Below are 16,017 nucleotides of genomic sequence, written 5' to 3'. Positions count from 1 at the left end.
AATCCTGACTCTTACTTCACACGTGGTGAAATGACTTGAGTCTCATGCTTAAGAGACCTATCCCATGCTCCTTCCCAACCCTGACAAGCTAACATTGTAATACCCCAAATTACAGGCAGTGCTAACAAATGTACTCAAAGAAAATAACGGGAAATTTTCATTAAATAAAGCTTAACTTTCTCCTGAAGAGACTGGGATTGCCAGGGCTCTGTAAACAAAATCATCTCCGGCCACTTACTGACTCTTCAAGTATTTAATGAGAGTCCTTACACTGTGTCAAGAACTTCCTCAGAAACTACTAGAACAGCAATACTCAACCTGTGGGTCACAATCTCTTTGGGGGTCAAACAACCCTTTCATAGGGATCTTCTAAGACCACAGAAAACATAGACATTATGACTCATAACAGTAGCAAGATTACAATTACAACTATGAAGTAGCAATGAAAATAATTTTATCACAGAGACATCAGGACATAAGGAACTGTACTAAAGGGCCGCAGTGTTAGGAAGGTTGAGAACCACTGCTCTATAGTCATCTGCTTTTGAGAATTCTTAATTCTTATTTCCAGTACTTCAGTTTTCAGTAGCAAGAACTACCTTCAGCCTTGAACAATCCGTGGCTAGTCGTTTGATAACAATATTACGAAACTGAAATACTTCCACCCAAGCCAACCTAAACACTTACTAGATCGGTGGTCACCTTTAGACGACTGAGAATTACCGTCCTCTTCAGGGAGCCTCACAAAAATAAATGTCTTATCTTGAATGGAGAGGGGTAACGTAGGGTTATCAGAGATGTTTAGCTCTGCATCAAATTCTGGAAACTGACGTCTGGAGATTCTTCAAGAGAAAAAAAACATATATATGTGTGACATGTGTAAATGGTTGGGGTGGGTGTTTGTGTGTGTGTGCATACATGTGTGCATGTACACACAGGTGGTTGTGGAGACTAGAAGTAAACTTCAGCTGTTTCACAGGAGCCTTATATTTTGAGCAGGGTCTCTTATTCACCTGAAAATTTACAGATAGGCTAGGCTAGCTGGCCCGCGATATATACTGAATTCACACCTATTTGTGGCTGATGGAGGAAAGGGCTTTGCAGGTATATATGCCAGCCAATCCAGTTTATAATAGACTAGAACTACTACAAGATTTCAGTATCATATTTAGCGATCACTTCTCCCACGCAAACCAACAGAAAGGACAAGAAAGGATCATACAACGTGTTGTGTACCGTGCTGAGAGTCAGTCCACTAGATAGCAAAGAAGCTGGGCTTTTCCTCACTACAGAGGAGCAATAGGAGGTGTGACCAAGTTTACTGGGTATCCCAAGGCCACGAATACAGAACGCAGGGGCCTGGGATCGGTAGCTCCAACTCTTTCCATGTAAGTTACGGTGCACTGAGTGGATCCTTCATGCATGTTATAACACGTGCTGTTCCTTTGTTCTGCTGTTCTGCATGTGTGCATTCCCATTTTCCCAGCTGAGCCTGGCACCCACATCTGCTCGCCTCTCCATCTTGCTTTCTGTTGAGTCTTTTCCAGCCAACGGTATGAGAAGACACAGCACGCCTCAAGTGCATCACGATAACTGAGCCTCTTGTGACTGAGTCTAAGAACAGACTTAACCGAGGTGTCAGGTGGGAGTGGCCTTCGGTGGCACCTCCAGCCACCTCCCACCTGGAAGGAATTGGCTGTTCTTGCTGGTAATGACTCAGGCTTAATTTGGAAGCAGTCAACATGGACTTCCCGTTTGGCGTGTCACCCAGGAGGGTCTGAGATAGTTTGAATATGCTAGGGCCAAGGAGCAGCACTGTTAGGAGGTGTGGCCCTGCTGGAGTGGGTGTGGCCTTGTTGGAGTGGGTGTGTCACCGTGAATATGGGCTTTAATACCCTAGCCTCCCTAGAGAGGAGTATTCTGCCCAGCCTCCAAATGAAGATGTAGAACTCTCAGCAGTTCCTGCACCATGCCTGCCTGGATGCTGCCATGTTCCCATGACACTTCCTCTGGTGTGTCACAAAGATCCTTCAGTCGGTCATATTGGAGGACAGTGATGAAACGAATGACCAGAGACACTGCTTAAATAAAAGGCTACTGAACAGGTGGCTAAGGAAAGTGCCTGAGTTTTAGATAAAGTCCAATTCTGATTGAATAAGCTTTCGTTTCTTCTGGGGTTGACAGACTTGAAAGGGATCTATCAAAAGGACCACTGACTGCTCTTGCAGAGGTCCTGAGTTCAATCCCCAGCAACCACATGGTGGCCCACAACCATCTGTAATGGGATCTGATGCCCTCTTCTGGCATGACTGACAGCTGTAGTGTACTCATATACATAAAATAAATAAATCTTTTTTTTAAAGATTTATTAGCTGTACAGATGGGTTGTGAGCCACCATGTGGTTGCTGGGGTTTGAACTCAGGACCTTTGGGAGAGCAGTCAGTGCTCTTACCTGCTGAGCCATCTCACCAGCCTAAATAAATCTTTAAAAAACAAAACAAAACAAAACAAAACTGCCGGAGTGGTGGCGCATGCCTGTGATCCCAGCACTCTGGGAGGTAGAGGTAGGCAGATTTCTGAGTTCGAGGCCAGTCTGGTCTACAGAGTGAGCTCCAGGACAGCCAGGGCTACACAGAGAAACCCTGTCTCAAAAAAAAACAAACCCAAACCGCCCCCCCCCAAAAAAACCAAAACTGAGGTAGCAACAGACAAACTTCAGGAAGACAATATCATTCACCCAACTCCAATATTCTTAAGGTTCTGACAAGAGTCCTCCTGAACAACTACCCCACCCCTACCATTTCCACCATCTTAATCCAGGGTCGACAGGGACATACTAAAGTATAGTTTGCTATGTTCAAGGTTCTGGTGACATTCAACTGAGCATATGTACAAATAGCAAATAACAAGAAGTCACAAAAGAGACAAAAGAGGCAAAATGTGACCCAGTGGACACATCCATGGTCCCATCATACCTGCAGACCTTCATAGCTTCTGAAGTCAGAACAGTCATGGTCCTGTTTCTCTAGCACACTGAATACAGAGGAAGCCCAAAGGCTCATATAAACACTGGGGAAGAGAGCTAGCTGTTTTCCACCGAGGAGCAGATGCCTGGGGGTGGGGGTGGGGGTGGGACCAGGACTCATCTCAGAGTCAAATCCCACATTTGTCCCCCCCTCACCCCCAATAGACACACACACTTGGGCTTTCCTTCCACAGAAATTTATCAGTCATTTCCAATTCCCTTCTGAGAAAAAGACTGATTTCTAAGTCTCTGTTACCTTGGGCAGAGTCCAGACTCTAAGCTTAACACACTTTTAATTCCCGGACAGCTATCCCTGCGCATTACCTGCAGGGGTGGTCTCGGAATCTCCCGATTCTGAGTGGATGCTCTGGCCCTTATATAAAATAGCACTAGAGTTTTCATATAACCTACGTAAACCTTCTTGTTTACCTTAAATCATCTCTAGATTATCGATAACACCTAATGCAATGTAAAAGTCGCGTAACCGGTCAGTGCGGGTGTCATTTGGGAGATTACAAAGGACAGAATCTGTACATGCTCAATGCACTTGCAATATAGTAATTTCTAGTTAGTTGTGTGCATATTTAGGGAACCCACAGATACAGACAACCAAGAGAACCAGATGTACATATTCTTAAAGACAAGAAACATATCCATTCTTACATATTAAACTATAGTTTATGCTGGGCCAGTAATGAAAGCTACTAACCTCAGTTTTCTAATTGTGGCAATAGGCACATACTAAAAGGACAGGAAAGGGCCTATGATGGTTTGAATATGCTAGTGCCAAGGAGTAGCACTGTTAGGAGGTGTGGCCTTGTTGGAGTGGGTGTGGCCTTGTTGGAGTGGGTGTGTCACTGTGAGTAAGGGCTTTAATACCCTAGCCCTAGCTGCTTGGAGAGGAGTGAGTATTCTGCCAGCAGCCTCCAAATGAAGATGTAGAACTCTCAGCAGCTCCTGCACCATACCTGCCTGGACACTGCCATGTTCCCATCTTGATGATAATGGACTGAACCTCTGAACCTGTAAGCCAGCCCTAGTTAAATGTTGCCCTTATAAGAATTACCTTGGTGGTGGCACATGCCTGTAATCCCAGCACTCTGGGAGGCAGAGGCAGGTGGATTTCTGAGTTTGAGGCCAGCCTGGTCTACAGAGTGAGTTCCAAGACAGCCAAGGCTATACAGAGAAACCCTGTCTCGGAAAAAAAACAAATCCAAAAGACCAAAAAAAAAAAAAAAAAAAAAAAAAAAAAAAGAATTGCCTTGGTCATGGTGTCTGTTCACAGCAATGGAAATCCTAACTAAGACAGATGTTGGTACCAGGAACTGGGGTATTGCTAAAAGATATAGTAAATGCATCGTACTAAATCATCCTTTATTCCTAATACAACAGAGATAAAAATACAAGAGCATCAGTATGTGATACCTTCCAGCATTGTCCACAATCAGCTGAGACTCTGTCCTGTGGTTCGTCTTTAGTTCGATGGCACACTGTCTCGACTTAAGAGTCTCAAAAACATCCTGCAGCATGTTACCCGGTTCAATACTGGGCAACTGTCTAATATCACCTAAAGGGATGGGGGCATAAAAAAAAGATTTTACTTAACCAGGATTCTAAAATGCATACATTATTTTTATTCTGCTAATTGACATACAGTGTAATTGTAGACCTTTTGTAACTTAGAAAAACCCCTTGAAGTCTTTATCTAAAATTATTTAAGAGTGTTAACTATCCTAGGAGAAATTAGGAGAAGGAATTGGGGGGTCAGGGGGTGACTATGATCGACCTACAAAGTATGAAATTCTCAATACAAATGCTACACTCAAAAATATTAGACGTTTTGTAAATCAGATTAAGTTGCATATGTTGTAAAAACCCGTGCGTGTGTGTGTGTGTGTGTGTGTGTGTGTAGACATAACAAGGTGAGAAATTTGTAACTGATCTCCTTTCGTAATTGTGTTACAGAATGTAGGGGAGCCAGGATCTCACCTACAGAAAACAAGCCTCCTAAACAGAAAATAAGTAAACTCAATCGCTGTGAAAACAGACAAGTTCTAGTCACCCGATGGCAGCTCTTTAGGCTACTGAAAATCTTCGTGTGACATAAAACGCAAACTCCAGAGAAAAGAAAAATATCTACTGGGTGACAACTGGGTGAGCGCTTAAGTCATTAACGGAATTAGCTACTCATCAAATATCCCCAAATGCCTAAAAATAAATGGTATTTATATACAATCCCATTACAATTAAATCACAGAATTGACGGCTCACTAAAACTCCACAGAATCTAACTAAATCTCACCAGATTAAGCGGCTGGCGAGGCCTAATTTGAATTATTAGCTTAGAATCATAAAATTACTGTAAAGTGGTCTATAATTCAGACATTTTTATTATTTCCAAATGATCTACACCCTGATTTATTCTGACTCCGACATTTTTACTATTTCAATAGCTATTACTCAGGCAATAAGTTAGCATACCCGTCTCCTTTACTCTTGCTTGCCGATACGCTGGCCAGATGACCTGCCCAGGCTGGTGAAGACAGCACGCAGCTTTAACTAGTCGCTTTGCAGTGGACTATGAGAAAAGCTTCCAACAAACCAAAGCCTGGAGTGCCAGCCACAGCAGCACCCGCGGAGCATAACCGAATGTGCAGACCCTCGGCGGTTCAACTTACCAAGAATGACAAGCTTAGACAGTTTGGAGTGTTCGCACAGTAACTTTAAAACTGACTTGAAGATCCCTACAGACACCAAACTCCCTTCATCCACAACCAGAACTCGAACTGTAGAGAATTTCCACGGTTTTTCTACCTCATTTTTCTTCCACATATAGAAGCTATAATTAACCTATAAGCAAAGTGTGAAAAAAAAAAAAAAGAATCGGGTTAGAAATGACAAGCATATGGTTTTAAAAATAAGGCTTACCTGATGGGTGGGTGGGCATAAAAAATGGAAATAAAAAGCAAACATAGAACAGAACATTCCATTTATAGGGATGAATGCACCAAAAAAAAAAAAAAAGATGAATTTTAAAATTTTCAAATTGTAAAAAGTTCAAACAGTTAAAAAAAAAAAAAAATGTTTCCCAGAGAGCCTTGAGTTTAACTTAATAATAAGCTTCAAAGTTTCCCTGGCAAAAAAAAAAAAAAAAACCTGAAGACTTCTCCCATTGCTGCGAACCAGAAAAAATGATCTATTTCTTTTCTTTTCCAATAAATCTCTTGACTTTCTGAGCTCTCCAATCCTCTCTTTCTTTACTAAGTTTTCCTTCAAGTATTCCAAACTTCTGACCATCACCTTGTAAAACCACAACCACTAAGAAAAGCAATCTGGCTAACAGCAGTGTTTATGGTTATTTTTAAAATGGATGACTCAATGAGATAATGTCAGACTACTTCTGTTAAAGCTCAAATTCCCTGCCTTAAGTTTACTTCCAGTATTCTACAATACACAGGCTTCTTTCCGATCAGCAAGTCACCCGAACCCTCAACACGCTACGAACACTCTCCGCAGTGCCTCTGGAAACCCTTCCCCTGACTAAAATGCCTGTCTTCTCACTGGAGCCTCCTGGAGCAGAGCGTTAGAGGTCTTCAGAACACACAGAACAGAATGGCTCAAGATTCTGTCCCTCGAGTCCTTACACCATTATCACCCGTGAAGCACTCGTTTTTGTAGCCATATTGAATCACTTCAAACTTGTGATATGTGCCTGTTGGCCAGATGCAAGGGATGGAGAAGATGAACTGAGAACAAGTTCAGGTCCCTGCAGCTTTGCATCCTACCCTAGAGAGATGTCTTCTTCTACCTCCGGGGCTCCGGGCGACAGGGACATTCTCTGTGACCAGTCCTCACAAGATACGTACGGTGCAAGGAGCTAAACTACACCATTAGGCACATCCTATGGTCCCCCTGGCATTTGCCCATGACAAGAATGTCCCAACAAGGCATGCTGTCGAGCCCGTGTCCACACTCTCGCTGCAAACTGGGATGCTGACAGAGAGGCTATCCTGAGTAGGATTGATCTAAATGACTAGCTACTATAGAATAAGCCATGAGAGATAAGTCCCAGGAAAGGTAGTAAACCCTTAGAGGAGTACGGAGGTCCCACAATGGCTGATGTGATGACAGAAACAGCCACAGAGCGCCAAACAGGCGGGAAGCTTATGCAGCCCGGGTACCTTGCAGAAAGGTTAAGTCCCCATCCCAGCAGGGCTGGATGAAATCAGGCAAGACTGTATCATAGCGCTCAGGAGACAGTGTGGTAAAACTTGACAAAACCGATTTCTTCCTGAGTGTGAACAGCAAGGGTAGAGGAGCCAGAAAGCATGACTCGTGTGCCTTCCACAGCTTGAGGCCGCCAGGCATCTCCTTCCTAGCAGGTTTCCCTCTCTATCCTAGCTGAACCGATCCAAAGGAAACTGCGGAGCAACCAGGAACGCCAGCGACAGCCGCAGGAGCACTGAGGCAGTCCGCGTCTGGGAGGCAGCAGCCGGAAGCAGCGTAGCAGAAATAACCAGGAGGAGGAATCCACCTTGCTGGATGTATCCAACATGGTGTTTAGATGTCCTGTGCTCATCGGATCAGGAGCTGAGGTAAGTTGCTGGACTATATCACAGCTTAAATAGGTGCTATGAATCCCCAGCGTTGGGACTGGGAATAGCAGTCAGAGCAGCGGAGGGGACCCTTTGATCAGCTGTAGAAGCCCAGAGGAGCCAGGCAGGGGCTCCTGGGAAGGTCTGACATAGCAGGGAGGGGCTGTGGGAGGGGTAGAGAATGAGGCAGCTGGACAGTGGAGTGTAAAAGCCTCTGGAGAGGACTTACGAACTCTGGAGTCTGGGAGTGTAAAACAGTAGTAAAGTACTTGCCTGGTATAAAAAAGACCCCGAGTTTTATCTCCTGTATAAAAATAACGAAAAACTTGACAAGTTGATTACTTCTGAATAAGGAGCAAAGATGTCCTTAGGAAAATGTTTTATCTGCAGACAAAACTGTCACGGTTTTTACCTGACACAGCGTGTAAGCTGGAAGATGGGTCTTCTGCCTCAGTAAGCCTGCTGCCTTCCCGGTAGGTGCGGTGAGCAAAACTTCTATCGCCTTGTCCACCCCGGCTGGATTCTGCTTAGGAAAGGTGAGCCATTCTTCTGAGGCCTCCTGGTCTTGTTCAAAATCTTCACAGGCTAGCTGCACTTCCCTTTCTTCCAGCTGCTCCACGTGCTTAAAAAGATGGCTAACAATCGTGGTCTTCCCGCAGCCGCCTTTCCCACTGAGGACAGTCACCGCGTTGTTGCAGATCGTTTCCAGGGCGACCACCTGATCTCGGTCCAGGGGGACGTCGTTTGTTTCTGCATTCTCGAGGTGTTCGCCATTGCTTCTAGCATGGTCACCGCCGTTTTGTGCGTCTAAAACATTGTCACCCTGCTCTGGCCCCGCCTCGTCTGCCTTACTCCCTTCCACTGCCCTAGCACTTCCTGGACCGTTGTGCTTTGCGCCACTAATTGACGCCAGGACGTTCTTCACGTCCACTTTTAAATGCCACGGGGGTCTGTTCATCAGCTCGCAAATGGAGGAAGCGATGTCTTGCTCGGCCTCGTACAGTTCGTGAAGAAAGACACAGTCCTTCTCATAGGTGACCACTTCAATGTCCCTCAGAAACGCCAGAGACTCACATGCTTCTTGGAAGGACATATGCTCTGACAAGCCCAAGGTCAAGTCTTTGACTTCAACATACGTGTGCCCGTCTTCTCTGCATGTCTCCCTCAGCTTAGAATAGATGGCCAATGCATTCTTCTGCAGGGCAGTCATCAGCGTGAGCAGCGAGGGGCACTGACTGAATGCCTTCCAACTGGCCTCACAGCGAAGCAGGTTTAGCTCTGCGTAGGTTATCTGTAAGGAAAGAGACCTCAAGATACCTCATCCGAAGGATAATACATTTTGATGGGTTTTTATAGCTCTAGTTGAAACTGTGCCATCCGACACATTTTCAAGTACTAAGATATATATTTCCACAAAATTTGGGGGGAAAAGAAAGGTTATATAGCTAGCACATCACTGATGATTTGGGGGTTTTTGTTTGTTTGTTTTTGATTGGTTTTGCCATAGTTGTCTTTTTTTTTAACTGCCTTATAGTCAGAACTACACTCCTAAGACATTTCTGTCTATCTGTAACACGCGAGAGAAGAAATCCCAACACTAAATCCATATATATTATGCTCCATGGAAAGAAATTCAAACATTGCGAGATTTGAAGAACTCTGCCTTATACATGATTCCGACATGTGAAACCAGGGCTCACTTACCTTCCTGAAGCCAAGCTTCCACGGCTGTGTCTCCAGAATCTCTTCTATGCGTCCCAGCACCCATTCAGAACACGAGCTGAGCAGCCTTTTGAAGTGTCGAGGAAGAAGCCTTGGAAGGAATTCCATGACTTTGGGGAACTGCAAAGCTGTCATTGCGCTTATAAACGGGACTGCAGGAGATCAGGAAAGAGCAAGTGAAACGGCACAAGTAAGCCCAGACAGATTGACTGGGGATGGGGGCGGGGGTTCTCTCTTAGCACAGTCCTCTGAAGACACATAAATCAGAAGGATTACTCAACTTACCTGAAGCACCAAGAAAGTTAATAAAGTAATTTCTACCAAGATCGCTTCCTCCTTTGTTATAAACAGCACATTTTCTATTGTTACACACTCAGTGCTTTAGTCTTTCGGTTTGTTTGCAATATAATCATAAAAATGAACCTTGAATGCATCCTGTAAGGGTAAACTTAAAGCCAAGCAGAAAACCAATCACTTACACATTAGCCTTTACAATGATTTCCCCCAACTCTAACTATAACTCTTTTGACCTTAAAGTCATTTGGTGTGATGCAAAATTCATCTGCTTTTATGAAGAAAAAAAATTATTTCTGTATATGGACGTTCAGATTGAAAAACCACAGTTTGAAGCTATTTTAAGTCATTAGGAATTGAAATAGCCGGGCAGTGGTGGCGCATGCCCTTAATCCCAGCACTTGGGAGACAGAGGCAGGCAGATTTCTGAGTTCTAAGCCAGCCTGGTCTACAGAGTGAGTTCCAGGACAGCCAGGGATATACCCTGTCTTGAAAACAAACAAAAACAAACAAACAAAAAGACATGAGATATACTGATATTTATTTCTTTGTGACTCAGTTGTTTGGTTTTAAGACATAAACCTTTTATGTGACAGTTCCAAGTTCCACCTTGAAACTGTGATTCTGTTTCTAGACATTTGAGCTTGTGGAGAGTACTCTGAGTCACTAAAACAGAATCCCATTCCTGTTTTTAAGAAGACAAAAGAAAAAGGAAAGCTTTGGAATTTTAGAAATATTTCAATTGCTTTGTTTGTTTGTTTGTTTTCCGAGACAGGGTTTCTCTGTATTGCCCTGGCTGTCCTAGAACTCACTCTGTAGATCAGGCTGGCCTCGAACTCAGAAATCCACCTGCCTCTGCCTCCCAAGTGCTGGGATTAAAGGTGTGCGCCACAACCGCCCGGCTCCCATGAACCACATTCATAGCTATCCCTGGGCACATATAGACTGCAGGCTGTGAGAGACTTTGCGTCCTCGATCTGTGTAGTGGGTAATAATTAAAAAAGTACCGCCCCACCAAGCCTCTGCACCAAGTCCCTCTGTTAAAGCATGACTCTTTTTTTTTTTTTTTGGTCTTTTTGGATTTGGTTTCTCTGTGTAGCCCTGGCTGTCCTGGAACTCACTCTGTAGACCAGGCAGGCCTCGAACTCAGAAATCTGCCTGTCTCTGCCTCCCAGAGTGCTGGGATTACAGGCGTGCGCCACCACCGCCTGGCTAAAGCATGAGTCTTAAACTTGAATAGTTAACCAAATATCTTTATGTATATAAAATTCCCAATTATATAATACCAATCCACAATGATAAAATCTTATCCCAATATTTATAACTTCTCCCAAACACCAGAAATACATATGAAGCCATCTGGATAGCCGTGTCTCCCTCTGTGCTCCACTTGGGTGCTCCACGGAGCCCCCACCCCGCTCCTCACTTCTCTTAGCTCCTCCTCCTCTCTCCCCTCTAATCACTGGCCTCTCACTGACTCAGTGTGAGTGGATAGGAAATATCTTGCAACAGATCTAAAACACTTATGAGAAATATTTGGGTCTTTTTTTTTTCATAATCTAGAATATTTACCTATAAGAAGGTATGGGGACGAAACCCAAGCCTAAATATACAACCCATTTATTTTTCATAAGCACCTTAAACACAAAGGCTGACGATAACGCTGTAAAAGATTTTAATAATTTTGCAGATGAGACAGAGTTCACACACACAGGTCAGAAAGTGTCACCTGTAGGACCATGCCCATGCTCAGGAAGTTTTATAGCACAGAACATTCCAGAATTCCTGATAGGAGATACTTAATGTATCCAGTGAGAGGTATGGTAAAATTAAAATTAACAGCAGAAGCATTCCGGTCCCTCAATGTCTGATGACAATAAAAATCCTACTTACATGACTTTTCTAGTTTCAGCTCGGCATTCTGCCCATTCTGTGTAGACGGCCTTTTCTCTTTCTTTTCGAATTCTCTGTAGAAACTTCTTAACGTTTCCTGAAGATTTCCGAAGTTTAGGTTTTCAAAGCCAGACACGCCATCGACCCATTTTAAAAATTCCTGTATGCGCTCAGTGGCTAAGCCACATTCTTTCAGAAAAAGCGAACAGATCTGTTTTTGACCTGGTGGCGACATATCGGCTTGTAGAAAGTAGGACGGGAAGCCTTGAACTTGATAGCTCCTGGATCGCGCAGGTCTCACCACCTGGACCCTCACGCGCCACCACGGACCTTTGAGTGGGAAGCGTCCATACACGGTACATTTCTCTTTGGTATTTTCATCGGGAATAGACACTAAATGAGAGGGGGGGATAACGGGGAATTTGCAAAGGTTTCCCTCAATGTTTACCTCTCTCTGATCCCCTCACACACAGGCAGAGGAGGCACCCACACAGACATCTACCCGCTACCTGTAACACTGCACTCTGCCTGCCCATTTCTCTGACTGACTCTGTCTACAACAGGACGCTGCTGCTGCTCCGTCTCTGTATTCTGGACATAAGCACAATGCAAGGCATGAATCTGTTCTTCTAAACCCAGTCTACCTACCACCACCACCTCAGCCAATGTCAGCCATTATGTAGGCCTGAAAAAATTTACCACGGTGCTTCCCTTTGCATAAAGCAAGGTACTTACTTGCTTCTCCTGGCTGGTTCCTACAGTTACTGCAGAGGCCCGCCCAGCTGACTTCTTTAGCAAAGCCGCACCTAAATCTCACGAATATCACTTCTCCAAGTGCTATCGGGTACTAAGTACTAAGTTGTGGTTAAAGAAAGTTCTGGTTAAAGAAAGGGTGTCTATGTGCTACAAAGATGGCTCAGCAGTTAAGAGCACTGGCTGCTCTTCCAGAGACTGAGTCAATTCCTAGCAACCACATGGTGGCTCACAACCATCTATAACGTAATTTACTGCCCTCTTCTGGTATGCAGGTGTACTCTTGTACATAAAATAAATAAATCCTTAAAAAAAAATGGCTGCTTAATTCACCAGTAAGTAGTATTTCCACTGAGACAGCAACTTTGCCATTTTCTCTCCCTGGCCTGTCCCAGTACCAAATGCTGGGCCAGGATAGCCAATTACACTTCAGTCAACATGTAATCCTTTGTATTTAAATTCGAACACAGCCATAGCTGTGTTTGAGTTGCCAATAGTCAGTTGCCACACATGGTCAGCAACTATTACTGTACTAGATCATGAAAATACAATGTGTGGGTGTATGTGTATGAATGTATGTGTGTGTACACATATGTATGTGTGAATGTGTGGGCATGTATGGATGTATGTGTAAGAGTATATGTGTGTGTAAATGTGTATGAGTGTGTTCATGTATGTATGTGCCGTGTGTATGTATATGTGTAAATATGTGTGTATATGTATATATGTGTGTGTGTTTGTGTAGCTTCCACGCGCAGCCTCGTTTGCTCAAAGTTGCTTTAGAACAACTCCATCTCTGATTCAGCCAGTGTAGTGTAATAATTAAAAGATTCTGTTTCTGGGTGGGAATAAGGGTACAGATCTATTCCCTCGACTGTAAAACTACCTCCAACTGTTAACTTTAAATAAGACGACAAATGAAAAAAACAAGCTTAACATAGTATGTGCTCTGAGTGACTGCCATTTCCACTGTTACTACACTACATCTTAACTACGGTCAACAACCACAGGTCTGTCTGTCAATTGCAATGGACGCCGGGCGCCGGGCAAGGAGAATCGAAAATAACTTCTTAGAACCCTGCCAACCTGCCCCAAGGAGGCTCGCTGCTCACCTCGCATGCGCCCAGGGAGGCTGCCCGCCTTGATGCCCCCGCTGCAGAGCTCCTCGGCATCCACAAACTCCGAGTCCTGATCCTCCTCTTCCTCCTCCTGCGCACAGTCCTCCTCCTCGTCGTCGCTCTTATGTGGGTGCAGAGGGCCCAGCAGCTCGCGCAGAAGACCCTGCATAGCCATCGTCTATCTTCTTGGCGAACTCAGCCCAAAACAACTCTATGAAACCACGCGCGGTCTCGGAAACTGCAACCAATCAACTCGGCCAGGGTGAGCGGGTCAGCTTCCGGGAACACCCAAGGGGCGGGAGGCATGGGGGCGTGGTCTGAGCGATGCTCCGCCCCAAGGGGGAGGGATAGTGACAGGCGGGACACACACACCCCGCCCCCCCAGGCTTGGGTGCCCTCCTGGTGGTGCCACTGTGGACTAGCTGCTGACAGTACCAGAAATGCTCTTTTTAGAGGTGCTGGGCGTTTCCTACAGAGAGGAAAATGCGGTGAAAGGTCATGTCTCTTGAGCGCAGAGCACCCCGGGAAAGCAGGGCGGCATCCGCTGCTCACCCTCCTAAAAAGAACACAGCAGAGGCCTCTAAAGATCTTGGGGAGCCACCCAAAACAGGATAGTGAATCTCTAATCCGGAGAGCTTGGCGGCGTCAGCTCGCGCCTCCTTACACGTAAAAGCGCCGCGGAAAAGTTGAATTTACATCTTTTAGGGCATTTATCCAGTATAGACTCTCTGCATTGGTAGTTCAAGTTGTTAGGCACGTTTTTATTTTTATTTTTTTTAAATTTTTTAAATTACTACATGTATTAAAAATTTCCACTCATAGCAACATTCAACACCCAAATATTTCTATTTCATCATTTCCAACGTTTTTATTTTTAATGAATGGCCTGAGTTGTCCTCCCCCCCCAAGCCCTTTCATCCTCTCCTCCACTTCTTATTTTTTGCCCTTTGCAAACCCCCATCCCATCCTCCCTTACCCTGCTTCTATGAGGGTGCTCCTACACCCACTTAACCACTCTCGCCTCACGGCCCTATTATTCCTCTACACTGGGTATCAAGCCTTCACAGAACTAAGAGCCTCCACTCCCATTGATACCAGTTAAGGCCCCTTCACCTCCTTCAGTCCTTCCCCTAACTCCTCCATTGGAGTCCCTCTGCTCAGTCCGATGGTTGGCTGCCAGCCTCCGCATCTATATCTGTATCTTCTTCTTCTTCTTCTTCTTCTTCTTCTTCTTCTTCTTCTTCTTCTTCTTCTTCTTCTTCTCCTTCTCCTTCTCCTTCTCCTTCTCCTTCTTCTCCTTTTCCTCCTCCTCCTCCTCCTCCTCCTCCTCCTCCTCCTCCTCCTTCTCCTCCTCCTCCTTCTCCTCCTTCTTTTTCTTCTTTTTAAATATTTATTTATTTGTTTGGGGTTTCTTTGTTTTCATTTTTCGAGACAGGGTTTCTCTGTGTAGCCCTGGCTGTCCTGGAGCTCACTCTGTAGACCAGGCTGGCCTCGAACTCAGAAATCCACCTGCCTCTGCCTCCCAAGTGCTGGGATTAAAGGCGCGCACCACCACCTGTTTTCAGTAAAGCCAGAGGTGGGGGCTTGCAGCCCAGAGAATATTCGGAATTGAGATAGGAAATAAAGAACAAAAGAATGATGCAAAAGCTGAATACTCTCTTCTCTAGATGTAGGGCTAGTATTTAAAAATCACGGTGCCCCTTTAAGGGGCACAATAAAATACTATTTTACTTTATGGTTATTGCTTATTATGTAATTGCCCTAATGTTAATCCTAAAAACTATAATGTTTTACTAAGCCCCAAAACTGTGATGCTGGTTTCTAATAAAGGCATTTGTTCATACCCAAATGCCGCGTGCACAGGATCGACCATCTGCAAGTCAAATACACTTTTAAGTGAATTCCATTAGTAATGAATACGTACGGGCATCTTTCTTCCTTTCCGAATGCACTTTTCTTTAAATGTGAGTGGGTCTTTTGCTCGCATGTGTGTTTATACACTATGTGGGTACCCAGTGCAAAAATGTCCCCTGCGACTGGAGTAACAGACAGTGTACTTAGTTGCCATGCGGGTGCTGGGAACGGACTTAGGTCTCTGGAAGAGCAGCGTTCTTCTGAGAGTCAGCTCTCTATCCCTTAGACATTTCCTTGCCTTTCTCTGAACAATGCTGAAAACTATTTCTATAACATTTTCCCTAGTGTCTGAGGAGGTCAGAAAGCAACCCCCCACAGAGGCAGAGGGACTGTGGTTATCAGCAATCTTTGAGGAAAAACTGAACTAATCTTCCTCTGAGGTATATTGTTAATATTCCTGGGAGGAAAACTTTGTTGCCAAAACCAGAAGCCCCATGTTTTCAGGGCTCTGCTACACAGTTTGAATTATTACCAGTTAGGTATCCAACCGGAGAGGATCAGCTTACTTAGTTGCCTATTTAACATATCAATGCTACCTGGCTGCCAGGATCTCCCAGCATCCCTTAGTCCCTGCCAGTTACAGGGTGTGGCTAGCATGCCCCGCCCCCTTACCCTGAACTTCTCCAGCCCCGCGGGGCTGTGCGGCCCTTCCCTGTTTAATCCTGCCGTTTGTTTAGCACTCTCCTTTGGCTGCTTGGCCTG

The 16,017-nt window shown here is 44.8% G+C and overlaps 1 protein-coding gene across 1 annotated transcript in view; it reads right to left on the bottom strand.

Annotated features, from left to right (window-relative positions):
* Helb (DNA helicase B) overlaps positions 1 to 13,677 on the bottom strand; it is a 28,822-nt gene extending 15,145 nt beyond the window's left edge. Inside the window, exons 1-7 of the mRNA XM_052165246.1 lie at positions 13,396 to 13,677; positions 11,531 to 11,923; positions 9,326 to 9,495; positions 8,034 to 8,912; positions 5,705 to 5,876; positions 4,452 to 4,593; positions 688 to 842 (exon numbers count right to left, since the gene is read on the bottom strand). Coding sequence (XP_052021206.1) covers positions 688 to 842; positions 4,452 to 4,593; positions 5,705 to 5,876; positions 8,034 to 8,912; positions 9,326 to 9,495; positions 11,531 to 11,923; positions 13,396 to 13,576 — 2,092 coding nt within the window. The 5' untranslated portion in view covers positions 13,577 to 13,677. The remainder of the gene's footprint in view (positions 1 to 687; positions 843 to 4,451; positions 4,594 to 5,704; positions 5,877 to 8,033; positions 8,913 to 9,325; positions 9,496 to 11,530; positions 11,924 to 13,395) is intronic.
* Positions 13,678 to 16,017: the final 2,340 nt, after the last annotated feature.

This window comes from Apodemus sylvaticus, chromosome 20 (assembly GCF_947179515.1).
Source record: "Apodemus sylvaticus chromosome 20, mApoSyl1.1, whole genome shotgun sequence".
In the NCBI taxonomy this organism is placed as follows: Eukaryota; Metazoa; Chordata; class Mammalia; order Rodentia; family Muridae; genus Apodemus; species Apodemus sylvaticus.
The sequence above is the reverse complement of the archived record's forward strand: the minus strand, read 5'-3'. Positions and strand labels throughout refer to the sequence as shown.